The 27,826-nt window shown below is 42.1% G+C and overlaps 2 protein-coding genes across 2 annotated transcripts; one reads left to right on the forward strand and one right to left on the reverse strand.

The window, feature by feature from the left end:
• Window positions 1-172: 172 nt before the first annotated feature.
• LOC119654778 (NADH-cytochrome b5 reductase-like) lies at window positions 173-1,468 on the reverse strand. The gene has a single exon (XM_038060320.1). The coding sequence runs from the start codon at window positions 1,104-1,106 to the stop codon at window positions 198-200; it is 909 nt and encodes a 302-aa protein (XP_037916248.1). The 5' UTR covers window positions 1,107-1,468; the 3' UTR covers window positions 173-197.
• Window positions 1,463-17,687, forward strand: LOC119654777 (transmembrane protein 185B). Its single transcript, XM_038060319.1, has 6 exons — window positions 1,463-1,784; window positions 1,926-1,996; window positions 2,078-2,183; window positions 10,020-10,357; window positions 10,417-10,547; window positions 16,907-17,687. Exons 1-6 carry the CDS (start codon window positions 1,747-1,749, stop codon window positions 17,267-17,269), a joined length of 1,047 nt encoding a protein of 348 aa, XP_037916247.1. The 5' UTR covers window positions 1,463-1,746; the 3' UTR covers window positions 17,270-17,687.
• Window positions 17,688-27,826: the final 10,139 nt, after the last annotated feature.

Genomic DNA, 27,826 nt, shown 5'->3' on the forward strand with positions numbered 1-27,826 from the left:
AAACAAATTTCTGGAATTAAGGAAAGAGGATAAGTAATGATGAGAAGACTTAAAGACCAGAAAAGTTGAATAAGATGCAAATTATTCCGATTTGACGGTCAGGAAGCAAAAATATCTTTAAGAAGATTATAAGCAGAATGCGTCCTGTTTTTTAAAGAAACTGCATAAGAAATACTTAGGATGTAGCATTTTATTCGTCATAAGATATCAACGGCATTTTCTTCCAAACCTCGTTCTAATAACATTTGTTTTAGGTTTTCTTGAAATGGTTTCGAACCGCAAATCACACATTTAATGCTTTGCAGATCTTTAAATTCTGTCAATATTGTCCGTAACTCTTCACCATTTAATCGTCCACCAACAACATTCTCTTTGTATTTAAGTTTTTTGTGAAAATCTTCCTCTGGTCGCGAAAGGTAGATTCTGCTACGAAAGTTCCAATAACCGTTCAATTCATGCAGCTCATCTCTAAACAAAATTTTCTCTAAATTCTCAAAACATGCGAATAATTTAATTCGCGTCACATCCTCGTCGTCGTTTAAGATGTCTTTAATGATAGCCAAAATTGGTGCAATCGCTACGCCATGACAAAACAATAAGACATTCCCATAAGACTTGGGGTTGTGTCGAAACGATCCAACTGGTCCACGGAAAAATACCTCATCTCCCACACTCAATTGCTGGATATATTTCGACATGAACCCATTCGGAGCAATGTTTACAAGAATTTTGAATTCGAGCTGCTCAACGTCGCTCCAAAACGGCGAGTACGGCCGTGTAACGTATGAACTTGCCACGGCTTCAGTTTTACTATTGCTCGCTTCGTTGTTAGGCGCTTGCATCATCACATGGTGTCCCGGTGGAACGTACAGAATGGAATCGGCATCAGCTGTTCCGCGTATGCATTTAAAGTGCATTTGCAGAATGTTTCCCTTGATTTCAAGGCGCTCTAGCAACTGATAAGGCCGATAACATAACAAAATATTCACTTTGTCCTGGAGGTTGGTTTTTGTGATTTTGGTAGGAATCGTGTCAAGGATGCAATTGGAACAACCATTCCCGCAGCAATCGGCCTCGCTCGCTTGGAAGTCCGGATTCGTTGACATCTTCCTGCATCCCCGTCGGTTTCTCAAAAGGACACTATTGAGTTGTTTTCACTTAACAAGGAGTTTTCCACACAATAAAATGATAAACTCTCACACGTGAAGGTTTGGGTCTACCGACAGTCTTACGTCACTTAGCGCTTTGCTTGAACAGGCGCAGTGCTGTTTGTTTATTTTGAAATTGCAGTAGATCTGCTTTGTACGTTCGAGAGTATAAACGTCACAAACGTGACACAATGCGTAGGTTCTGGATGGAATCGTCCTAAGATAACTTAAAATTGGGAACGAATCCCCTGAAAGCCCGAAACCGTAATATTGTCTCAAAAACAAGAACGACAACTCCGACGAACCCTCATTTGTCATTCATCTGTCATCCAATTCTTCTCTTTCCCATCCTCCACTGGTCTCACTCTCCCTTCCAAACAATTCACACTTGTCATCCTGCCCACTGTCAACATGTCTGTCATTCTCGCGAGCAATACAGTTTACTAACAGCGGATTGTGCGGGGGAGAAGTGGCCATTGCCCACTTATCAGCGGAAACTTATTGAATTTTAGCCGATTTCTCTGTACCTTTCACCCCTAGAACGCGACGGGATCGCTATTTCGCAAAGAAACGCGCGCTATGTGTCGCTAGTGCTATCATGAACCTGCAATCATTGTTTCGCGACTTCAACCCGAGGTAAAGTGACCGAGGCGACCTGGGACAGACCTTGTAGGGAGCCACTTGTTGAAAATTGTCTTGCCACAAGTTGTGCGATGCACCTTGGCTCGGTTGTCCAGTGGAATGATGCACTCCTTGAACTTGTCTCTTTTCTTGCAGCAAATTCATCGTGCACTGCAGCTTGTTTACGTTCATAGCTCTGTTTTGCTTGAAGCTGGATGGCTACATAGGTGAGTGGAAAAGCGATCAATCTTTTGCTGTCTTTTGTTTACTGGCCGAAAAATACAATGGACCTTCTCTTGCGTCTATAGATTGGCCATACTGGGCAGTGTTTACGCCGCTGTGGACATGGAAGGCCATCGCCACCGCTGGAGCGATCGTGGGCGCCTTTGTGTGGTGCCGCTACCCGCACTACAGGTGAGTTAATATGTGGGCCTTCGCGTGTTACGGTACTCCCCATTCAATTCTAGCGCAATATTTCGAAATAACAGTATCAGCGTTATCATGGTTTTACTATTATCTCTGATTATTGACGAAATTTCCGGTTTAACTGGGCTATATCAAGCTTTGATTAGGCCAATATGATTGCAGACGCGCGATTGTGATAACTGATTAACTTACCGAAACATAGACTATTACTTTGCAAAGTTTAATTGCACAAAACCACTAATGGATGTGGACTAGAATTCCCTATTTCTAGCCTCACAGGAGCCAAGGTTGGAGACGGACCAATGTAGCCCAGTAGAACCTCAAAAAACTCTCCGAATCAAATTTACGATATTTTTTTGAGATTTATGTTCGCACAATAATCCATATTCGATCATCATCATCAATTGCGCAACAACCGGTATCCGGTCTAGGCCTGCCTTAAGAAGGGACTCCAGACATCCCGGTTTTGCGCCGAGGTCCACCAATTCGATATCCCTAAAAGCTGTCTGGCGTCTTGACTTACATACATGCGTCATCGCTCCAAATCAGGCAGGACAATTGCTGCTGTATGCTGTTTAGTCTCTTGCAGAAGCAGTCCTCGAGTACATCGGAAACAGGCTCAATTGTCTCCTCATCTAGCCAAATAGCGCGCGATTGAACCGTGTAACGCCCATTGTGACATTATGACATCGGAGGATTCTTCTCTCGAACGCGGCCAAGAGTTCGCAATTTTTCTTTGCTAAGAACCCAAGTCTCCGAAGAATACATGAGGACTGGCAAGATCATTGTCTTGTTTGACCAGTGCGGTTTGATGTAGTTGGTTGGTTGGTTTTCATTGCTGACGTTGCCACTATATACTTTGTCTTGCTTTCATTGATGTACAGCCCAAGATCTCGCGCCGCCTGCTCGATCTGGATGAAGGCAGTTTGTACGTCTCGGGTGGTTCTTCCCATCATGTCCTCTTGCATTTACCTCAGCATCACGGATCACTTTCTCGAGGGCCAGGTTAAAAAGGACGCATGATAAGGCATCCCCTTGTCGTAGACCGTTGTTGATGTCGAATGGTCTGGAGAGTGATCCTGCTGCTTTTATCTGGCCTCGCGCATTGGTCAGAGTCAGCCTAGTCAGTTTTATTAATTTCTTCGGGATACCGAATTCACTCATGGCCGTGCACAGTTTCACCCTGGCTATGCTATCATAAGCGGCTTTAAACTCGATGAAGAGATGCTGCAACTGGTGCCCATATTCCAACAGTTTTTCCATTGCTTGCTGCAGAGAGAAAATCTAATCTGTTGCTGATTTGCCTGGAGTGTATTATATTGTAATTGGTCAGCTCCATATTTAACCAATTCGACCGCAATTCCATCGGCTCCTGGCGACTTATGATTTTTTAGCCGATGAACTGCACGGACTGTTTCTTCTATACTTGATGGTGACAGTATTTGTCCGTCGTCTCCAGTTGGCGGGACCTCCAACTCGCCGATGTTCTGGTTGTTCAGTAGTTCATCAAAGTACTCAACCCATCGCTCCAATATGCCCATTTTGTCGGAAATCAGATTTCCCTCTTTGTCACGACAGGATGAGCATCGAGGTGTGTAAGGCTTCATCCTGACTTGTTGGTAAAACTTGCGCGCCTGGTGCAGTTGCTCCCTGTACTTTTCGAGTTCACAAACCTGTTGGTTCTCTCAGGCTTCCTTTTTCCGTCTGTAAAGGCGCTTCTGCGCTCGCCGGAGCTCGTGATAAGTCTCCGCGCGTCGCCGCGTTCTTTGAGAAAGCAGCATTACTCGGTATGCAGCATTCTTCCGTTCTGTTGCCAGCTTACATTCATCGTCAAACCAGCCATTCCGACTCTTTTTACGGTTGGGGCCAAGTATGTTTGTGGCGGTATTTATGATAACGTTCTTCAGATGATTGTGAAGATCATTTGCTGATGTTTCATCTCCAGGTCCTCTATTGACTGCGGTTATTGCGGCATCCATTTCCCTCTTATAGGTGTTGCGGAGGGCTGTGGTATGGATGGCTTCAGTGTTAATTCTCACCTGATTGTCAGAGCGGATTCTGGGCGGTGTTATTATTCGAGCTCGGAGCACCATGCCAACGAGATAATGATCCGAGTTTATATTGGCCCCCCTATATGTTCTGACATTCATCAAGGCTGAGTGGTGGCGGCGTTCGATCAACACTTGGTCAATTTGGTTGTAAGTGGTCCACGCAAACCAGGTACTTCCAACAACCATTTCGTGCGACATTGCTAATTGAATTGATGTAAGCTATGGGAGCCAACGTATCGCCTGAATACGGGCTCCGTCCCTACTTGGCTGCTAAATTCCCCAAGTATGATTTTGATATCATATCTGAAACAGGCTTCGAGGTTTATATTTTTAAATTTGCCTCGCAAGCGCAGAATGCATAACCCTTCGCTTATATTTTCAAAGCCGATAACAGCAGGTTCCATTTTTTTGGCTGACTAAGAAGCCTACTCCGAGCAAATGGTTTACTGGATGGCCGCTATAATATATAGGGCAGCGACTTTTCCCAAGGAAACCGGTCCCTGTCCAACGCATCTCCTGTAACGCTGTTACCTCAGCCCTATATTGGGACAGGGTATCGGCTAGCTGCTCAGCAGCTTCATCTCTGTACAGGGAGCACACGTTCCATGAGAAAATGCGCAAATCGTTATTCCTTTGTCGTTACCGGGTTCGTCGTTGTGTAATCCGTCCAGCCCGAGGCTCCTGTTGTGGTTCCGTAACAAGTTGTTTTCCGTGTAGGGGTTGTCAGTCCTACCCAATCCCCAACCTGGAGGACCAGTTGGTACAATTTGTCCCGTTTTTAGGTGCGGGAGAGTCGCCTTCATCCTTCTCCGTCTGCAACTTTTCGTTAAGAAAGAGCTCCCAGCCGTCACCATGTGCAGGTGGAGATAGGGTTTGGTAGTAGAGCTGTTAGTGTTGGTTCAGCAGGCGTTTCCCAGGCTTTATGCTCCATCGTGGGTACTAATCCACGTTTCGCCCTGGGATCTATACTACCCTTTGACCACCGAAGAGGCAACGTGTTCAGTATTGGGTTCGCTCGAGATTATTACCCTGATTGGCTCAGGTACTCATTCACGGCTGGGACGATTGGCATCTGACATCCAGTCACGATAACAAATCCCTCTGCCCTCTGTGAACACAAAACCTCATTAAAACTAATTTACCCTCGGTGTGTATTTTTTTTTAATGGTGCGTGGTTACTCATGGAGAAAAACCGTGAGAAACCTCGCCTTCTTTACATTGCATTTCTGGATCTGGAGAAAGCGTTTGATCTTATGCCATATGAATTCCTTTGGTATGCTCTACGACAGCACCTAGTACCAGAAGAACTCGTTCATTGGGTGCAATTGCTCTACCACTATCCCCAAAAGTAAAGCTGGAAGTATGGCGAGTGTATCGAAACCCCTTCGTAACTCTGTCGGTATTCATCAAGGAACCGTCCTCTAACCATTCCTTTTTTGTATTTGTTATGGACATTGTCACAAGGAACATGCAGCGTTCTATAAACTGCTTTTTTCAAATGCTCCCGAGCAACTTGAAAATGACAAAGTGGAATGATCGCAACATGCAGCATAGTCTCAGATTTAATCTAAATAAAAGTGAATTTTTGACGACCAATCCCCATGAAACAGGCATTATCACTGTCACTTGCAGCACCCTGCCTAGAACTCAATGCTATTAGCCAATGGTGAACTGCGTCATGAAATTGCTTCACGCATTAGCGCAACCTGGATGAAGTGGTGTTTCAAACTGTCGTTCTTTGTCATCGACGTATAAATCAACACCTTAAAACAAACATTTTCCGCAATGTCATTCGCCCCGTCCCCCTCTGGCCGACCATAACAGGCAATGAACAGTGTCTCATGTAATTCGCCCTAACAAGAATTCACTGGCCAATGTTGGTCTGAACATCGAAGTCGGTCATATGCGACCAAAAGGCCACCCAAAGCAACGGTAGCTTTATACGCTGGATGGAGGTTTGAAAGCCTCGCGATTGCATTCAGATCGGGGCTGTGTTAGAACAAAATAGAGCAATGGATCACGACGAGCCGACTCCACTTGAGAAAGGGGCAAAGACTAAAGAAAAAAGAATCTACGGAAAACATTTGCCCAGAAAAGCTAGCTTGTAAGGTTTCTATTAACTAAAACCACTCCAAATTCCACCTTCGCTGGAGTTGTTCGCATCCTGATTAATCTGACATGCAATTATTACCTGCACTAAACTTTCTTGAAGCACTAATCCGCATATAGTGACCTTTATATGCTCGTCGCCCCACGGGACTAACATTTAGGTATTAGTTAACGGAGTGGGTTTTAGGCCCTTTCAGCTTCTTTCTGCAGCTTGTTTAGCATCTGTACAATTTTGGAGGCGAACTGTAAGCCAGTTGTTCTTCGACTTAAGTATCTCCCAAATTATGCTCTCCGGGCTCACTCTCACCTTCAGCGGCTTCATCAGACATCTATTTTGGGTCGTGAATCTCAGGGAGTGAAAAAATTACCTGATCTATGCATGATACCGTATCCAGGATAACTCAGGAAATAATACAATTAAAAGCGGTGAAGTTACTTTTTGTAGCAACCACAATGTTATATCATCCCAGGATGGAAGTTTGAATTTTCAACCTTACCTCGTGACAGCGAGAGTATAAGGAGAATATGCGGCAAAGGGAAAAGTCCGCTCTTTCTAATTCCGTTAAATAATTGCGAAGATCTACCCCATTAAGGGCGCCTCAAATTGGAATTATTTTCATGTCAAAGCAGTGGGATTTAATTTTGAACCCCATCACAGCAGGGGTAAAAGAGGGTACAACGGGAGAAATGAGAGTTTCTCTCTCTCAAACTCCGTTGAAAATCATGACGGTCACCCTTATTAAAAAGCGACGGTCCTTGGATATTTTGATATTTTGATTTCATCATTGCAAAGTTGGGTTTGCCAGGTCCACCTCCAGAAGGGGAAAGGATATGTAAGAGGAAGATAGACTACCGGCTAAAATACCCTCTGGAGCGCCTAGAGCTCTGACCCAGCTACCTGGCATTTCTCATATCCATTTCCCTCTTTTTCGTCTTAAGAATGCCTTGATTGTAACGTACCACCCGGCTCCACGTGTCCTCGCTCTGCAGCATGACCTCAATTATTTTGTCCGAGGATGCACCATCGAAAGGTGATGGCAATGGAGCTCCTACCTTCTGCGGAAGAAAAAAGTGTGGTAGGCATCATCCATCACATCCTTGCAATAAATGCAGTCGGGCGAACGTGATTTTCCGATTGTGTGCAGGCAAATACACATGTCCACTGAGAAGTTGGGTTAGGTTATAGTCAACCTCACCGTGCTTTCGACTGAACCACAGCTGTGCGTCTTTTATGAGATGATGGATCCGTCTACTTCTCGGTTCTGTTTCCCAAGAAATGCAGGCTCTTTCTTCACCAGCAACAGCTTCCTTATTTCCCTTATCTTTTCTGAGGTATATAAACCTCCGCTCGGCAGGATGGAGAGCAATCGGAAAAATTTCCACCGTGTGTGTGGTAACCAGTGCCGCAACATCATCCGCGTATCCGACCATAATTGAAGACGATTCTTACGTCTAAGGTCACAAGGAGTATCACTCGCCGACAGTGGCGACTGTGCGCTTCAGCCAGTTTTACCCCCCTCAAAAGCATCAATTGTGGATCGCCCGCTCTATTGTGTTGGTGAGTAGTCTCCCGCAGCACCTATTGCGCCAGTCAGTCGTGGCTTCATTAGCTTTTTTCCCACTCTTTTATTCTGCGGATCTAAGTGTTACTTCGTTTTGGTCTATTGTACCCTGAGCAATACGCCGAAGTCTGAGGCATTTCCTTCATAGGCTTACAATTTCAGCTGTCCACCAGGACATAGATAATTTCGCGAGACGCAGTTTACACTTGGGAACCGATGCATTACAAGCTGCGGTGATAAGTCTCATTGCTGAATAAAATAACGAATCAGTTGCAGCTCTTCTGTCTGCGCCTGGGTCTTGTCACTGATTTACCCGTCTTAAGCTTCGACAAATTTCCTGATGTTCTACCTGACAATTGCTTGCCGGACGGAACAGCTTCGAAGGAAATGTACTGATGATCATTGGCAGCGACATCTTCCGTGTTTCTTATTTGGCCCTTCAAGGCGGCGAGCCTATTCCAAAAAGCTTGCATAGATTCATTCGGTATGGGGTAAACGCTGAAAAACGTCACTTCCGCAAAACGAACCCGAGCAAAATCGTCTCCCCAACCATGGGCCCGCATTCGCAAGTTAACCGTATCTCTCATCCAGATGGCAGCAGTGCCAGATATTTTGGAATATCACGATGGTGAGCTCCTATCTCGGTAGTGTTCCCTGAGAAGCCACAAGTCAGTTCTTCTTTCTTGCACCATCTGCTCCATCAGGCCGCGAGCAATTGCATTCTTATGCATGTTTGCTCGCAGGAAGTGGATCATAATGCTTGACTTTTCGCTTTGTGTAACTTTTCTTTGAAGACCTGGCAACGCCCACAACCACACAAAATGAACCACATCTTCTTTCTGCGGGCCGCAGTCCTTGCAAATGAAAGCACTTTGCCGACTTCTGTCCTGCCCCTTGAAAGCTCCTGCTATATGTCCTTCGCTTATTTTGCAAATAATCCACCCGATCTTCATTTAACCGCAATGGAAAATTTGGTACGGTGTCTTCTCAGGGATAGTGACAATGGTCAATTTTTGTCCTCTGTAATTGGAATTGACATACTTTGTTACAGTGTCGTCGTCACTGTCATCGCTATGCAACTTAGGTTGTTGTTACTGAGTTTTCTTCTTTTTTTGACGCTGTCTTTTCCTTGCGATTGTTTGTCTCCCCTCCGGCGGGCTGAGAACACTGCTTTTGCCGTGGCAAGAGCAAGGGAGATACTCCAGCCGGCAGCATCTCTCCCGCTCTGCAATTATAATTCTCGTTCAGGTCCTAACAGAACGGTTAACTTAGTGTCCTTAGTCTGGCTATAGTTAGAGCTGGGCAATCCCTTGTGAGTTTCTCCATCCTCTCCGCAACTTCGACAATGCGAAGGCGCACAGGCCGCCGTAATCTTGTATGCCTTTGAATACGTCTAGCATATAAGCTCTTGCCATCTGAAGTCAGCGATTGCTAAGTAGTGCGAGTAGATTCCGCTTCAAACGGTCGCCAAAGCGACGCAGACTGAGCACATCGAGAGACTGCTAAGAGCAGTACGCCACCTCCAGTATTGCCATGTTTCCTCTTGGAATATACTGGCGAATCTTGGGAGATCGTTCGATTCGGTTCTGCTGTGGTTATTCGAGAAAGTTCCCGTACCGCAGAATACTGTGTCGTAACCTGGCAACTCATCGCTGGGCTTCTACTCTGCCTTCGTTGGAAAGTCCACAGCAAAGTTTCTCGTGAAGTTCGGCTTGTGTGCGGCGCAGTCCGTTGGGAACGCCCAAGTTCCCGAGATACTTCGTCGAGGATGTTACTATGGTCGTAACGCTTCGCTGTTCAACATATCGATTCTTGTACTCTGACAGCACAACATACTACATCGTTTTTAATGTAGAGGTCTAAGGAAACGAGGAGATATCAGAGTAGTCGCGGTATCTGAGGAAAGATGTTATGGTCCATCGAAGTCCCCCCCTGCGGTATGCAATCACTTTACTTAATTCGTTTACTTTTGCTATCACATCTTAGACAACATTTTATCAGTGATGTCTAGCCCTTGAACTACTTTTCAGGTTCCTAAGAAAACATCTTATTTGCCAATTATTATTTATGAAAAAAATGCATATCATCCATTCAAATTTCAGATTGGAAGGCGACTCTTATACACAGTTCAAAGCGATGCTCATATCGCTCTCCCTTCATTTGATTTTGCTCATGTTTGAACTACTGGCATGTGATCGACTGACGTCCGGCCGCCATTTATGGGTTTTGGTCTTCATTCCTCTAATAATCGGCAGTTTGGCAAGTGTTGGAGCCTGTGTGTGGGCGGTAAAGCATGACCGTTCGTTCGAATTGGAATTATTCCTTGCTGTAAACGCTTTGCAGTTCGTATCGCTACCTCTTAAGTTGGATGGATTCGTGTCATGGAGCTGGGAAGTTGTATTCGTTCCTCTATGGATTGTTATTTGTTTAAGTTTAGTTAGTGAGTATTGCATTCAACTTTTTAATCAGATAGATCAAATTACGTGTCAATCTATTTAGGCGTTTTGTACAATATTATATTCTGTGGAATTATGATGAGAACACCCGAAATATCAGTACAGCAAAGGAAGTCAGCACTACATGCTGCTATTGGGAACACTTTCACAGCACTTCCAGTTTTATGTTTTCAGGTAAGTACAAACGTTTCCCTAAATTCGCTTTGTTTGCAAAAACATTCATTATATCATTTTTTGTTAGGGCTTTGTAATTATAACTAAAAATAATAAAAAACTAAAAAACGAATAGCAATTCAATCAATTGGAGTCAAGTATAAACAATTTTTTAAAAATTTTCTGGTTATTCCATTCAATTCAATTTAAAATTGAACTTATCGACTTTACGCCTTATAAATTGAGCGCATGGAAAGATAAGTACTTATTCAAAAAAAATTGTGGTTGACAACTGGATGTGAAAAGACAAATTATCACCGGAGAGCTTGGTTTTACAAGGGCAGGACTATTAAATAGCACTTAATGAATGAACAGTGCCTGTTGGCGTTAAAGTATTTTTCGAAATCGGTAAAACTAGAAGAAATGTGAAATTTCGGATATTATTTCACAATGATCCGCAGGGCTCCGCGTCAGCGGTAAAGAAGGAATCAGATTTGAAGCCACCTCGCTTTTTGCCGTTCTGGCCTTTGAATTGTGCCTTTATAAGTTCCAGGATTATTTTAGCTTTAAAATACGGAATATGCTAGTTATCACATTTAAAGCAATGCTCTTCTTCGGGATCATAATGGTCACTTCCATTTTCTACTCTTTCTTTGTCTCCTGAGTCAGTCACGTCTTATTGCACCCTTCCGGGACGAGGCCGACAATCTCATTTGCACCAGAGCTAACACAATCCCCAGTACTTTTCAGTATTGCGTGGCAAATTGTTAAAGATTCCTGTACTCTACAAAAAAAAAACTGCGGCTAGTAAGTTGAACTCCGATTGGGTCTTCAATAATTCCGGAATACGGTTGCATCCGATCATTATGTCAGCAACATTGCAATTTTGAGGTATTGCGTGTGATGCGTAAGGGTAACTGGATTACCTTTCTCTTGCGAGTTTTCCTAAATATTTAGTTGCAAGATATGGTTGTCCTGTCCCATATATGACTGTATTTAGTTGATATTGTCGTATGTGCTATTCACATCTACGCCTTTACGTGCGCGCTAGGGACGTCTGTAATTTCCTGCACTTAAGGCTAGATACTACGTTACACTTGTTTAAATAGAATATCCTTTTTGACTCCAATCCCGCACGTGATTTCGTCAGTGTTACCTTCTGTGACTATCCAGCCGAACGATCTTCTGACGGATGGTTCGTTGGCGCCTAACCGTATTTGCTCTATTGACAATAGTTGGGAACAAAATTCTACACCAAGAAGTAGGTCTACTCGAATAGGTCGTATGTTGTGTGGAATCTGCCAGTTGTTAACATAAATTTATATTTTGGGAATTACCAGGTGAGGTTGATTGTTGATAGCAGAAATTCAAAAACCTATTTTATAAATTGAATTTGTTTATTTGACTGCAACACTGATCTTGCTCTTCATTATGGTGTTCACAATGTTAGATTTGTGAGTAGACTGATCGAGCGCAGCAATTAGATCACTTTTAGGAAGTAGATCACTTCGGTAAAAAGAAAGGTAATTAAATTAATTCTGACAGTCCCGGCTTTCTTACTCCAGATGAGTGTCTGGAAGTGATTAACACCGCCACACTCTTGAAGGTTATACCGAAATACGAATGCTTCTACTCTTGTTGAAAATGTTGCGATTGTAATTGTAACAAGAAATTCTTTTGTGCTGTGCTACATATACTGACATCTATAGCCAATGTCTTGAAATCTGATATTGTTTAATCTTAACTTCAGCTGGATGGGATGGGATGTTGAATTAGGATCCCGAAACCAGGATTTCTCTACAGTTGATAGCGATGACAGTATGGTGCGGTGGCATCAGTTTCATGCTCTCAACGTCGTTTCATGGGTCCGAAGCCCATCTGTAGTCAAAGGTATTAATGATTGTTTAAAGGGGATAGTACAATAGGCCTGCTAAAGGCCTGAGTGCTGGAAGAGGTTCCCCCTTGATGCCAACATTGTCTGGTATGCCAAGAAGAGCTGGGCATAGTATTATGTATTTGGTCGTTAGCTGCAGTGTTCTAGTTGCTAACTCTGCCGCTTCAACCGTTGATTATTCGATTGTGCTGGTGCTTGCTGTAGTGGTTGCTATCGATGATTCAATGCCTTGCTGATAACATGATTTTAAGGATGAATTGTAATAAGTTCTCTTTACATGTAACAATGTATTATCTCGTTTGCAAAGTTCCTCTAGTAAATTCCGTCGCAGTGTGTCTAGATTAAAGACGATTGATTTCGGATCAAGTTCAGTGGATCTCCAGTTTTAGAAATAACTTACAATTATACATAATATGAGAAGCCTGGCATTACGGATAATTCCTTTGGATCTATCAGTAACTGTTGATATTAGAGATCTTACTAGTAACTGCCATTTCTCCTCTTTGCTCCTTGCCTTGGTACCGAGGACTTCCAAAAGTTGAAAAATGCTAGAAACTCCATCAGCGACTGCAATTTCCGAAGATGGGCTAATGATTGCTCATGTATTGTGCACGTGGTTCCATTCACCAAAGGATTCCAACTTGTTTTCGATATGCCCACATTTTCCTGTCCCTTAAAATATCCTCGGGTTTTGCCATGAAAAGCCTTGATGACTGCTGCACTATTGGATTTTTTGTTAATTCACCTTTAATGCCAGCTCTTCTGCTCTCTCTAATAGGAAAAGCAGGCTCAAGTGTTGAATAAATATTTCGAGATAGACTTGGTACAATCTGACATTGAGTTAGTAGCCGCTTGCGAAGTACTCTTGCTGAGACTAGACATGTGGCAACTGTTTAATTCTAGTGTCCGTCTCTTCGAATGTTTCCCAGGATGATTCGAGTCGTTGTAAGCGCCCTTGAACCTACTCGACGGTTTTCCTTTGGTGTGGAGCATTGTTGACGTACCTAATTGGCTGTTAACTGATCCATCTCGACGAAGGTGAATGTCATGGTGCTCAAATATTAAAGCATCGTCTTTTTTACCGATACTGTGTCTTATTTATATGACCGTAAATCATTATGTAACGTCAAGTTAGTTTCCCTAAGTAGATATAATAATAATAATAATAATAATCGTTGGCGCAACAATCCAATTGGATCAGGGCCTTGAAGTGTGTTAGAGCACTTCATTAAAGACTGTAACGATACACTACAGTACACTGTAGGAGGCAATGTGATCAGCATTGCACTCGACCGAGATTATTATCCTGATTTGACTCAGGTACTTATTCACAGCTGACTCGACTGGTATCCGACGTCAAATCACGATACAAATTCCACTGTCACCGAGGAGATTTTAACCGCGACCTTCCGTACGACAGCCTTGTGCTCTAACCACTCAGCTATCCGGACACTAGTAAATAGGTATATACGACACTTATAACCGTCTATACCTTACGCGAATATCCTTTAGTGAAAAGGAACTCACCGGAAGGAAGAATTGACCTGCAGTAGTCAATAAATTCAGCTAGCAAAGTTGGAGCGGTAACGAATCTAAGGATTTCTCAGCGCAAGAACATGGTTCTACAGAAAATACACAATTGATTAAAACTGTTATTTCTGAAATACTAAACATTACTACTATAACATATGTCTGCATTAGCAAAAACTGAGATCATTTTCCCATTAAACTCAACATGTGTCAAATAGAGATAAAAGTAGTTTATGACTTACAGAGAAAAAGTACGCTATTACACCACGCCGCACTGCATGCAACAGTTTCAGTACTCGTCGAAGCACTCTTCTCCACCAGCTGAGGTTCTGGACGAATTCCAAAGAACGTGTATAGAATTCTCGGATATGGATCCTTTACATAGACCAGGTATTCCCAGGCTCTATGTATCTCCAGCAACTCCGAGATTTCTATCTCAAATCAATGATGAGATTGCATCTCGACTGGGTGCTGATCTGTCGCTTCTGCAACTACAATCACTTGTATATTGTGGTGCAGTTACGGCTGTCAGATTGCACTGTCAGAAGATTCACTTTCGCGTTATTGATTTGAGTGACCGAAGAGATCCACCATGGAAAATTGGTCTGGAACGTCGGCGGGACTCACTAAGGCAGGACATTGCTAGGCTGATTCAAATCACGTGAAGAATAAAATGCAGAGGGTTTACCGTAACTATGCCACCCCCAGTGAATTTTCTGTCGTATGCAGTTGATTACGACGATATGGCGAAAGTCTCTCCAGATATATCCATAATGCAACATTCGCGAGAAACCAGCGAAGCTTTTTCAGCTCTCAATGAATCCTAACAAAGCGTCCAGACAGTACAGTTTTCGGTGACGGAAACGAAAGAATATTGGGGTGGACTTTGGAGGTTACCTGCCCAGTATGCTGAGCATGCTGAGTGGATCACTGCGGAAGGCACCCGCCATACCAATACGCCTGGCATGAATTTTGCGGATGTTACCGAAAAGGAAGTTCGACGAGCCTAGGGAGGGAACTAGGTCTGGGTCCGGTGCAGAATCTCTGGGATAAGAAATTTACCGATTGGCACACAGCATAAATGAAGTCATGAGTCGGCTGGAGGAATTTTTCACCCTTCCTCACTGCGGGGATTACCTACCTTATCCTTAAGAAGGACACGGTGCAGGTCCCCGCAGACACAAGATCGATTACTTGCTTACCAACCCCCTCCAAATTCATAACGTCCATTATTAGTGGAAGGGTCAATGCACACCTCGAGACCAACAACATTCTGTCCGAGGAACGGAAGGGCTGTCGAGTTGGTTCAAGGGGTTGCAAAGAGCAACTCATTATCGATAGAGGCCAAACAAATCTCTTTAGTTGTTATATCGATTATGCCAAGGCTTTCGACAGCGTTCCGCATTCCTGGCTAATCGATGTCCTATATCTGAACCCCCTTTCATGGCTACTGAATGATGCTAGAAGGTATGGTTTTGCAATAAAGTATGGCTTACGTGCTAAGTGTGAACTGACACACTTGATGCACTTATATGACATTAAGTTGTATGTTGGTACTGACGACCGTCTTAGAAATCTGTTGCGAATAGTAGACATGTACAACCGTGATATGGATTAGATAAGTGTCGAATCCAAGCCATCCGCAAAGCTCATCACGAGCCGCATGTCGGACATAGTATTGGTGACTTCCACGTCGAAGCTATGCCCGAGATAGACTTCTATAAATACCTAAGACTTCTGCAAGGACCCCATGCTCGAGTTGGTGATCTGAAGGACGCTCTGCTGTCCGAATTCCTGCGACGTGTAAAGCTACTAAAATCGCATCTCTCGAATAAAATAAGCGCATTGAATGTGTTCGCCATCCTTTGCCTGGCTTATGCATTCCGAATATTGCCGTAGACGAAGACCGATCTGGAAAACGTCCAGCGGCGGATATGTCCAAATTTCAAATTCATCGTGACATCGGAGGTAGGGGCGTAGTTGACGTGGCGGCACAACTTCATCGCCAAGTAGACTCGCTGCATGCTTATTTTTACAGCAAAGAGCAGGCGAGTCCCTTGCATGCGGCTGTCTGTAAGGCAGACTGTGGGCTGAGTCCACTTAACTTGAAGGATCGATTTTTCAATTCTCTGAGTGTGGTGAAGTCGGACCAAGAGCGAATTGATGAATGGAAGTCGAAGGCAATGCACGGTGAACATAATAACACATAATATTGTCAGCTACAGGTATTGTACCTAAATCCCTCACGGCTTCCCTGGATGTCCTGGGAATCTCACACAATATGGTTGAAACCATGCAGAAATATACCATTTTGCATACGTGCTCGATGTTGCGGGGAGTTCTCGACGGATTCTCCCATTGACCTACCACCGGCCACTACCACCAGCGCCCCTTTATAATTTAAGTAGGTAGGATCGTCCGAGCCTAAATGCTTGGCACTTAGTTCTAGTATTAGGTAAAATCCGGCGTCTGCCGAGATTGTGACAACTCGGAAAGATTAATAACATTAGGAAAATGTGCACAGGAGAGTAAACAATTGAATCGCAATTTTTTTGTTTCTATGAAAAGATATTTTCTGGTGTTAAAATAGGTGCTGGGTTGATGGGCCAACAATGCCAGATCTTCAATAGGAACACAAAGAGTTTGTACATGTGTTATGCAGAATTAAGAGGGAAAATTCGAAATATGATGATAACACATTTGAATATTTGAATTTAGCTACATATTTGAATATTTAAATGATTGAAATAGATTTAAATTAACTTACATTTTATTTGAATTTTCTACTTCACTAATATGATTCTTATTTCAAGGACTTAAATTCGTGCTTTCTTATTATTTTAGCTTTTCAATTCCCTGCATTTTTTAATTGTTTTCTCTACCTTTCAAGCAACCGCTGTTCGCTGTTCGACAAATACTCAATAAGAATATTTAAAGCAAAATATATTTATTTCAGGTAATAATTGCTGACAAACTGGAAGGTGAACTGAAATTTCCATACATCATTGTTTTTACTCCACTCTTGGTGGCCGTATTTACATTAATAATATTAAGTTTTAGTGCTAAAGGTGGCAATAAATGGTGGTTCGGTATACGAAAAAATTTTAGTCAATTTCTCCTATCGACATTACCATTTTTGCAAGAATATGGTAACATATCGTATCACACCGAGTCGGGTGGGCAGACGGTACCACTTGATTCGAATGTACAATTAGATGATTTCGACAAACACGACAAGAAGAGCAAGAAAGCTTTAAGTAAGAAAAACGATCATTTGAAACCAGTCGTACCAATCATAAGCATAGATATTCCCGATTAGCGAGAAACGCACAAGACAATATTTGGTAAACGAAAGATGCAGTCACAAAACTCATGATTTCTTGGAGAATAGCTTGAACCATTTGACGATTCGTGATTTTTGCACAATCATACGTAATTGTTCACTAGGCAACAATCAATGCGGAGTTGCAGGACTGTAGTTAACTTTGAGACAATTGGCAATTTATCTTCCTAGAAATCATATTTTTGTAAGACGTCACCCGCATCCACCTGTATATAACATTTTGAAAGTATTTGAGATTTACAATGAAATTTTTTAGTTTACTCAATCTGCAATTTGAGTGCGGGAATGCAGGAGGGATAAAAACACGAAAATGTACTATACTTTCTATTAAGTTAATTCTTAGGTTAGAAATTATGCGTTAAGTGTAACACTACATTAAAGATTTTTGATTAGATCAACATTTTTGCATTCAGTTCATTATTCGAACTATTCTCATGGTATCACCCTTATGTATCTCATTTTTTGTGTAAAAAACAAAGATTTTTTTTTATCAAGTAAGCATTTGAATTTTCATCTATGATTAAGTTAATTTACCAACAAAAGATAATAAAAAATTAACACTAATTTAATCTTATGTGTACACTAAAAGTAAATGAAAATATTCGAAATTTTGAATTTTTATTTCCAAGTGACGTTAAAAGTTTAAATTATTAGCAGCATATATTTGAAAGATGATGATGTGATGACATTATAATTGAAAAACAATTTCAATCAAATCACCCTCTCTAGGCAATTTACAGCAATCAACCTTTTTGAGATTTTATTTGATAGAATCAAGTGAAAGTCGCACTCGCAACTATGCTACAATGATAATTTGAGACGTAATGCAATCCTAATCACAATATAGGTTCTGATCAGGATTAAATTAACCAATTTTGAACATGGGGTCTAAGTTCAAACGGTACCAATCAAGGACACACCTGAGATACAAATACCAAGCCAACATTTAGGAGTAAAGCCATACGTCTCGGTCGTTGTGAACTCATCAATCATATCAGTAATAAACGCCTTACTTTCAAGTTTAATTTGTCCCCTACGTAAAAAAGGCAATCAACGGCGTAACGACCGGTATCCGGTGTAGACCTGTCTTAGTAAAGTCCGCCATCGTACAGATCGGCCCGTCGGTTACTCCGAAAGAGCCCGCAATGCACCCGCCCACCAGTTGATCTGAATGCACCATCCATGTACTGGCAAGCCGCAACATCATTATATGGTTCAACTCTGGACATGGAAGGCGCTGGGACGAGAATTTGAGATATTTTTGTGTGGGAGCATTTATCACAAATGTGTAATGACCAAAATGTGATTGACGAAACATCGATAATGGTCGGAGGCGACCAAGAGGGGAGAGCTATACCAAAAACCTAAAAAGCTGGCGAAATTAACTGTGAAAGTCCGCCCACAAGGTAAGCTCCATCCAAGTGCTTCGTCGACACGTGTTTGCACGCGTCTGTGTTAGCCAAGCTCGGGAATGTGGGGTCCTTCGAACACTTTTAACTCTCACGTGTCATTTTACACCGCACCGGATGCTGAAAAATAAGCAAACAAGTCGGGAAACCGGAAGCTAGACGCTTCAGGTATGAAAAGTTTTGTGTATTTCTTTCATAAAGAGATTTGAGTGTGCATTTCTCCCATTAGCATGTAGCACGTAAAATATGCAAATACTGGGTTGGGGAAAATGAAATGTCGTATTTGTGATTGAAATTTGACACTTTATTTAACATACTTAGAGTTATCCGTCAAATATGCGCCGTTTTGTTCGCAAACTTGTTGCCATTTAGAAGGCAAGTTCATTATCCCCACTTTATAAAACCCCACCCTCCTTATTTGGAAAAAACTCAGACAGCCAGTTTTCGCAAGCCTCTTTTGAGGCCAACTTAGTAGCACCGACAGCGCTTTGCATGGACCGGAAGAGATAGTAATCACTTGATGCCAGGTCCGGACTGTACGGTGGGTGCGATAGGACATCCCATCCGGGTTCCCGTAGCTTCTAGCGGGTCATCAAAGATGTGTGAGGCCAAGCGTTGTCTTCGTGGAACACAACACCATTCCTATTGTCCAATTCTGGCCGCTTATGGTCAACCGTCTGTTTCAAACGGTCGGGTTGTCTGGCCATAGTTGAGCAGCTCATAGTGGATGATTCCCTTCCAATCCCACCAAACACACACCAAAACCTTCCTGGTCGTCAATCCGGACTTGGCGATGGTTTAGGCCGGCTCGCCGCGCTTCGACCACGATCTTTTTCGCTTGAGGTTGTCGTACGTGATCCACTTTTCATCACCCAAATGGGTCGAATTCGTTCCATTTCAGGAGTGCATCGCAGGCGTTGATTCGGTCCAAGAGATTTTTTTGCGTCAACTCGTGTGACACCCAAACATCCACCTTTTTTTGGAATCCAATCTTCTGCAAATGGTTCCAAACGGTTTTATGGTCTATACCCAATTCCTGGCCAATCGAGCGAATGCTCACATGCCGGTCTACTTAGATGATTTCGACGATTTTACCGCTTTCTACGACGATTGGCCTACCAGTACGGGGTGTATCTTGGACATGCACTACACCAGAACGAAATCGATCGTACCAACGCTGTGCTGTGCGAATCGTTACAGTATCGGACTCATAAACTTCACAAATTTTTTCGACCGCTTTCGTTACATTTTTACCTATCAGGTAGTAAAAACGTAAAATATAACGAATTTCTTGCTTGGTGGACTCTATCTTTGACGCACTATAACTTGAGACTGAAACGTACGATCACAACACTGTGAAAGAGACACTTTTAGCACAGATTGTCGTCTTCAAATCGCCGTATAGTATGACCAGATGCGATAAGTACAACACAAGATATGTTTAAGGGTCGCCATCTATTGACAAAATACGACATTTCTTTTCCCCCAACCCAATATTATGTGAAAATTTCCACTCTCAAGTAATATTGACATTCATAGTCTTGAATTTGCAGAGAAGCGACAGTTTTGACCTAGTATAACTTTGTTAGTGATAGTGGGATTTTCATCAAATTTGGCAGGATAATGTTCTGTGCTGTAGCCTACATTTCTGCTGGGGTTTTCCTGTCAATTATTTCGTAGCTTAGGCACCATATAGTGGCAGCTCGCTGATTTTTTCAGATTTTTTGTTGGGTAGTTTCTGAGAATGGGTTCGTTAAAAAAATGATCGCTTTCAACCCCCCGCACTCCCCACCTTTTCAACAAATATCAAAACTAAGACTGGCCTCGAAAAGTACTAACCGAGACCGTGTGACGGACAGACAGACAGACAATAAACCGATTTTAATAAGGTTTTGAGTTTACACAAAGCCTTAAAAAGGGGGTTCACGCGAGCCTATCGAAATAACATCACGTGAGCTAACCTGGAATGAAAATAAAAAAAAATACGGATCAACCGCGTGCGTGGAGCCACAAAACTCCTGACCCGAGTGCCGCAATCAAAAAAGAGGATCCTCGTCCCATGTTTTCCCTATCCTAGATGGGTTGTGAGGCGCGGCCTTTGAAGTTTCCATCCTGCCTTAACATGCTCAAGTCATTCCATGGGAGAATGCCCTTATCTAGAGAGCTTTGCAGGACTGAAGAGGAGGAGGTAGGAAAGGAAGTCCTCAAATCAAGAAGAATCAACTGCAATTCGTTCGCTATTCAACCAATATCAAAAAAAACCAGCAGAATAATAAAATAAAATTAAAACGAAAATGATTCATAAAAAAAAGAAGGAAAATAATTCATCACAAAAAAAAAATACGAAAATAAAAGAAAGTTAAATTCAAGAAATATAAATAAAATCAAAGAAACATAAATAATGAAGAAGCAAAATCCAATCCTAATCAACAAAAAAGTGCGTGTGACAGACAGACATTGATCGATTTTAATAAGGTTTTGTTTTACACAAAAGAAAAAGAAAGAAGAGAGAAAAGAAAAGAAAACTTCGAAATGCCTTCACCCAGATCGATCCTGAAGATCGATACACAAATGGCGTGCCACAATAATTTGTAATGGCTACGCATACGACCGTTTTAATTAATTCTGCGATAACTCCGTCTAAACGTTTTTATAAGAATACGTTCACTAATTGTTTTCAAACTACTCGTATAGTCCTTATTAATAAGATGGAAATTCCGATTTCCAAGTTTTGGGTTTTTGAATTGGTGTTTCTGATCTCACACTAACAACGAAATCGATCTTTCCTTTAGTCTGATTTTCTTATTTCTTTAAAATTTCGATTCAAATTAACAAGCGATCTTTCTTTTAGCACAAACTGGCAACTCAATTAGTTAACGTTCTGAGAGAGGGTCCACAAGTCTCCTACAAACAAACTCCCAACTTTTTTGAAGACAACAAAAGAAATCCTACGAAACATAGAAACGCTCTCCCCTGACTTCGCGGATATATGTATTACTGCACTTTTAGGAAATAATCACCAAAAATAGCGCCCTCGAAACACCAGTCTTTGTTTCGAGATGTTCGTCATTGGCTGTAAACTACTCACGAAATTATCTTACAAATTATCAAAATCTCAATTAAGTGGCACAGTCTATGATAACAAAAAGGATTACTTGAACTTTGCCTGGTCGCGATGACTTTCTCCTCCTGTACTCGCTTTCAATTCTCTTCAACAGGACACAATCGAGCAGAATCCTTCCCAAGCCTTGATTCCTTTTCACTTTTTACTCAAATCCAGAATGAAATTCCCTCGCCGATCCCTCCACTTGGCTTCTCGTAGTTCCAGTCAACTACTAAAAAAAGAATGTCTACTCTAATTGTTACGAAATACAACTAACTACCTACTTTCTTTTCAGCTAGCCCTTGTTTTGGCAACTCTTTGTCATTTTCCTCGACAAAGGCAACATTTTGCACTTTCAAAACGTTCGGTTGCTAACTTTGTAAGTTTTCAGGCTATAAAATCCACAAAATTCAGAAAAACTGCACGAAACATTCAACTACGGAAAATCCTACCAGCTACAATGTCTTTAGTTGAATTCTCTCTGATGGAGAAGGAAAATCGCAGAAACCATATTACACATTATTGAATGCATTCTTTGATCAAATTGACCCCGGAAAAGGCGAATGAAATACTGCTCATGGCGCTAAGCCGTGGGCACTACAAATGTTCACCAGTGATAAAGATGACCATCAAATTCTCGCTCACAGCCTAAACAAACATACCTCGTCGGTTGGCCGAATCATTTTCCATTCGATCACCGACCACTGAACAGTCAAAATGCATCCCATCCAGGTTACGCCGGTCAAATGCGGTCCCTTCAGGCAGAACTGTACGTGGATTGCGGACTTAAGGGATTCCAGACATCCCGATTTTGCGCCGAGGTCCATCAATTTGATATTTTTAGAAACTGTCTGGCGTCATGACCTACGCCATCGCTACATCTGAGGCAGGGTCTCCCGTGTTATACATAACCAGGCGGTCGTGGTATCACTCATAAATTTCATTGTTATGTAGGCTACGGAATGGTCCATCCTCGTATCGGGGTCAAAAATTCTTCTTCTCTCGGCAAAAATTTCGCAATGTTTTTTGTTAAGAATTTAAGTCTCCGAGAAATCAATGAGGACTGGCAAGATCATTGTCTTGTATAGTAAGAGATTTGACCCTCTGGTGAATTATTTCAAGCGGAACAGTTTTTGTAAGCTAAAATATACTCTGTTGGCTGCCAACAACCATGCGCGGACTTCATCGTCGTAGCTATTATCGATTGTGATTTTCGACCCTAGACAGGAGAAATATTTATTATTCTCATTTGCCAGTGCCATTTGATGCTTTGCGTTCTTTAGTTTTTAGTGCTGGCATTGTCATTATGTACTTTATCTTGCCTTCATTAATGTGCAGCCCAAGATCTCGCGCCCCCTCGCACATTGGTTAGAGTCAGCCTAGTCAATCTTATCAATTTGATCGGGATATGGAATACTCTTATGGCCGTGTATAGTTTTACTCTGGCAATGTATCATAGGCGACCTTGAAGTCAATGAAAAGATGGTGTAACTGATGGCCATATTCCAATAGTTTTTCCATCACTTTCCGCAGAGAGAAAATCTGATCTGTTTTTGATTTGCCTGGAGTGAAGCCTCTTTGGTATGGATCTCTCTTTGCGGAAAATATAGATGGTACTCGCCGACGTGATACCTCTATAATTGCTGTACTCCGTGATATCCCTCTTTTTATGTATGGGACAGATAGTTAATGGCCCATTACCAATCGTCAGGCATTGATTCAATGTCCCACACTTTGAGCACCAATTGGTGAACGGTTGGTGTAGCTGGTGACCTCCGTATTTAATCAATCTGGTCACTTCCGTATTTAATTCTATCGACCCCTGGCGACTTACGGCACGGACTGTTTCTTCCACGGTTCGTGGTGGCAACATTTGTCCGTCGTCTTCAGTTGGCGGAACCCTTCTATGTGGTTGTAGACAATGTCAACTTAACCAGGGAATATCTTTAAAGTTTTAATACAACTTACAGAAACGAGTGATATTTTTCATTACGTTTGAAGTAGTTTCTAGTTATCGCAAAAACTAGGACAAGTGGTCCCCCAAACCAATGTACCATTTTCCGTCAAACCTGAGTGGGAGTACGATGCTCTTAATTCTCGGCGCCATATTGCAGCTATTAAACAAAAGTTTCCACACGGTATAATTGGATAGAAGCCTCGGATAGGGATAACAAATGATCGGAGAATTGTATTGATGGAGGACGCTGATGTAAATGCAGGCTAAGTGCTAATGGTGTAAACATATTCAGTACGAACAGTCTTTTTTTGAAACAATTGCGTTCATTTTTTAATGGATGTAGTGTATTGAGTTTAGGTTTTTATAATCTCAGCCCTTGTAAAAGGACTGCTATTTTAGCTGCAAAACGCAATGCGATGTTTGAGTGAAGCCGGTATTTTGGGTACTGGTTCATGGGATTTTATATGAATTCCAATTAATATAAATAAGGATAGTCATCAGTCTTATAACCTACTTTAAGGTGCCTCGTATTTGCTATTAAGCGTTCTCCTAAAACTTTCACCCTACGGTATGGAGATTTTATCCTTCCTTCAGAAACTGCAGTGGGCGTTGGGTATTCCCACTACGATTCTAAAAGCCGCTATCTACGTTCAGTTGGGTATTATGCGCGTGCCGGCATTCTTTGAGAATGCAAAATTGCTCGGTATGTGGCATTCTTCCGTTCCGTTGCTAGTTTACATTCATCTTCGAACCGTTCTTCAGGTGATTGTGAAGATCATTTCCATTGTATATTCTGCACTTTGGGAGCCACTTCCGCGGGAGATCTTATCTGAAGAAGGAATCGAATAGGCTGTATTAGGAAGTCAGTTTCCGACAGAAAAATATTGATCTACAATTGAAAGGTTCTAGTAAATGTTTTCCAATATGTCCCTCTTTTTTCTTTAGCCTTTGTCTTATTCGGTACTTATACCAGTGATCGAAATCCTCGTTTCCATTACCGCGAGGCAGCGTTTATTGTCATTGATAGCTGACTAGTAATCACATGTATAGAGGGCAACGGGGCGAGTGGCACTGATGTAGATTTTGGATTTGAGATCTTCCTTGATTCGCAATATCAAAGGACGTCGGTTCTCGAGAGATCGGTATCATTCGACAGTTATAGTGATAGCTTCACTGGAGTCAGATTCCATGCTAACTGAATTTGTCAGAAACGCGCTCAAACTCCTTTTCTAAATCGAAGAAGGCAAAGTAGAGAGGAGATGCCTTCGCTTGCTTCCCCATAAGCGACACTGTTTGGTTCACGTTAATTTGAACGATTTCGTTAATACTATTGTCAAGAATACACTAGAAATTCTTCATAGTATAGGATAACGACATTTGAACATTTGCCCTTATCGTTTTCTCTTTTTCATACTGGAACGTTTCTATTCTCCTACCAATCAGATGGTATTTAGGGGTTTGCCAATTGGACAGCGTTTTATCAACATGGGACTTGTCAGTAAGTAAAATGCTATTCTTAATTGCTTGTCAATCATCTTTGCTTCAAGCCTTTGACAAGGTATTGACGTATCTTAATACGGAATTTAGTTGTGGAGTTCATCAAGACGCTACGGCGAGCTTAATCAAGAATTAGTGTAGGAACATAGTGATACCGGCAACGGGTTGATTTTCAGACTCATCAAATGCAAAAATAGGTTTTTAAGTGCTAAAAATTCACTTTGGAGTCTATTGAACCTATCTTTTCTGATTGGGGACATGGTTGATTTGGTCAAAAGTCAATCCATTTAGAAAGACCTGTTTTCATAAGTGAACACAACAGATACCAATTGAGGCGAGGGTGCTACCCCAATTGAAGCTGAGGAAGAGTACCTCTGGTTGATTGTGGTACGGTTTCCTCGGTTGGTGATATGACATCAGGAATGAAATAGATTTAAGTTCCGTAAACGACTTTAGGGCCTCCTCAGGATGAAGTTAAGCACTGGCATATCTGCAGACTGTATCGCCCTAAATCTTGAGACACACTTTTCATGGTCCTTCATATTGCGACGGGAGGTGTTCTTTTGCCCATTTAGTTGGTGGTTGAGGTGATTATTATTGTAAAATCCTCATAAACGCTGCTAATTTATTATAGTCGAAAAGGGGCGTGTCACTGCACAAAGAACGGAATACTTATAAATCTGAATGTTCTGTTGCACGATTTGTTACAGATCGCTCTACGCGTTACCAGTAAGACCTGTTTATCTTTTACCTTCCTCCACTCAACTTTAAGCTGCGACTTTAAAATTCCTGTTCTTGCTGCTTATTTTTTTACATATGTTATTAATATAATATAATAAGACTCACACACATTTACTGAGCTCGCAGGCACATAAGATATTGTGTTATTACTATAGGTATATACTATAAGAAAAAAGGGACATCAATTTTTTAGAAAAAAGATACTAGACGACTTCCTTAAATACATGTCCAAAAGATGTGACCATGCTATTGAGGGTAGTATCGAGGATTTTTGGATTGTTAGTGATGGAGATACATAGATTGACTGTCTACAGTTATATCTAGCTTGGTCAGCTCTAGGTGAAACTAGTCACTGTAAACAACAGTGTCAAGTTTATGTTGACAAAGAAGTTATGAAATTAATGTAAGCATTCGTTTATCTGTGCAGACATGTTGCAAATATTGTTTTGAACTGAGCTTTTTGGAGGACTCTCGCCACCCAAGTAATAGATTCGGGAGCGATGAACGACTGATGTCAACCAGAAGTTGTATTCGGTTGTGTCAGGCGGCGAATCTTCGATAAAATGTCTGTTGAAGTAGTTTAAGTAGTAGTCGAGTTTTTGGGATCACTAACTGGATTATTGTCGAATTTCATAGCAACATTACCTTTATGTTAAGTACAATTGGTAGAGCCTCTAATAGTTGGCCAGAACTTACTGATGCCAGATATGATATTACAGCTGCTAAAGATCGCACTCCATTTAAATCTTCTATGCACGGCTATTTGAATTGTATGCGAATATCATAGCCCATAGATGCATAACTCTAGGATCGTCCAGGTTGGTGCCCTTTAATTTGTCAATTTGGTAGCTGAAGTAGAAGAATTTGACTGCATCTTAAGAATTCGTCAAGCACAAGATGGGCAATCAAGAAGAGCTACCATGAGATTTGAGGGACGAGTTGGCGTTAAGTTTCGTCACCTGTATTGCTGCAATCGAATATGATACCTTTTCATCAAGGCTACATTTTGGGAGGTTTTATGCAGGAGGCCATGGCAGTTGAGTTGCAAAAGAGAGATGATATTAAGGCGACCGGCTCAACCTTAAATTTTCTCCAGAGAACCCTCAATACGCAGCTAATGATTCAATTCCCCATATGAATCCTTCTTAGCACACAGTCAAAGGCTGGCCTAAAAATTCCTCGCATTCTATTAGAAATTTCAAATAGGCAACGCAATGTAGGTAAATTAGGGCAAAGCAGGTAAACATCATTTAACTGGAAACCTTTGGATAATATCTTAAGCTGCCAATAAGAAATGACAAGATATACGCACCAGACACCACACTAATGTTGTCCCCAAACTTTGTATTCTTTACCATTGGATGAAAGTGAAAGCTCAGGGTTCCATCCACTTTTTTTTTTTTTTTTTATGGATGGAGGTGAAAATCTTAGAAAGACGCTGCTGCGCCTGGTTACAGCAGTGTGTGGGATTCACACCCACTAAAACAACCCCCACTCTTCCGCCCCTCCCCGCGGGACCACCGTGAAGTATTACTTCGCGGGGGAGGCTCTGGTTCGCTATACCAGCTCGTCCATGTCACGTCTCCGTCGCGCCGCCTTCCGAACTCGACCCAACTCCAGGAGTTTTGTCTGCACCACGGCTACTGCCTCATTTACCGCCATCCAGTTTTCCTCCGACTTCAACATCTCTTCCACCAGGTTGGAGGGCTCGATGTCCGCCCCTAAGATGCTGTTCAAACTCCTTTTCTGCTGCAGAAATCTGGGACAATGGAACATAACGTGCTCCGGGTCCTCGAGTGTAGCACCGCATTCAGGACAGTTGGGAC

This window comes from Hermetia illucens, chromosome 4 (assembly GCF_905115235.1).
Source record: "Hermetia illucens chromosome 4, iHerIll2.2.curated.20191125, whole genome shotgun sequence".
In the NCBI taxonomy this organism is placed as follows: domain Eukaryota; kingdom Metazoa; phylum Arthropoda; class Insecta; order Diptera; family Stratiomyidae; genus Hermetia; species Hermetia illucens.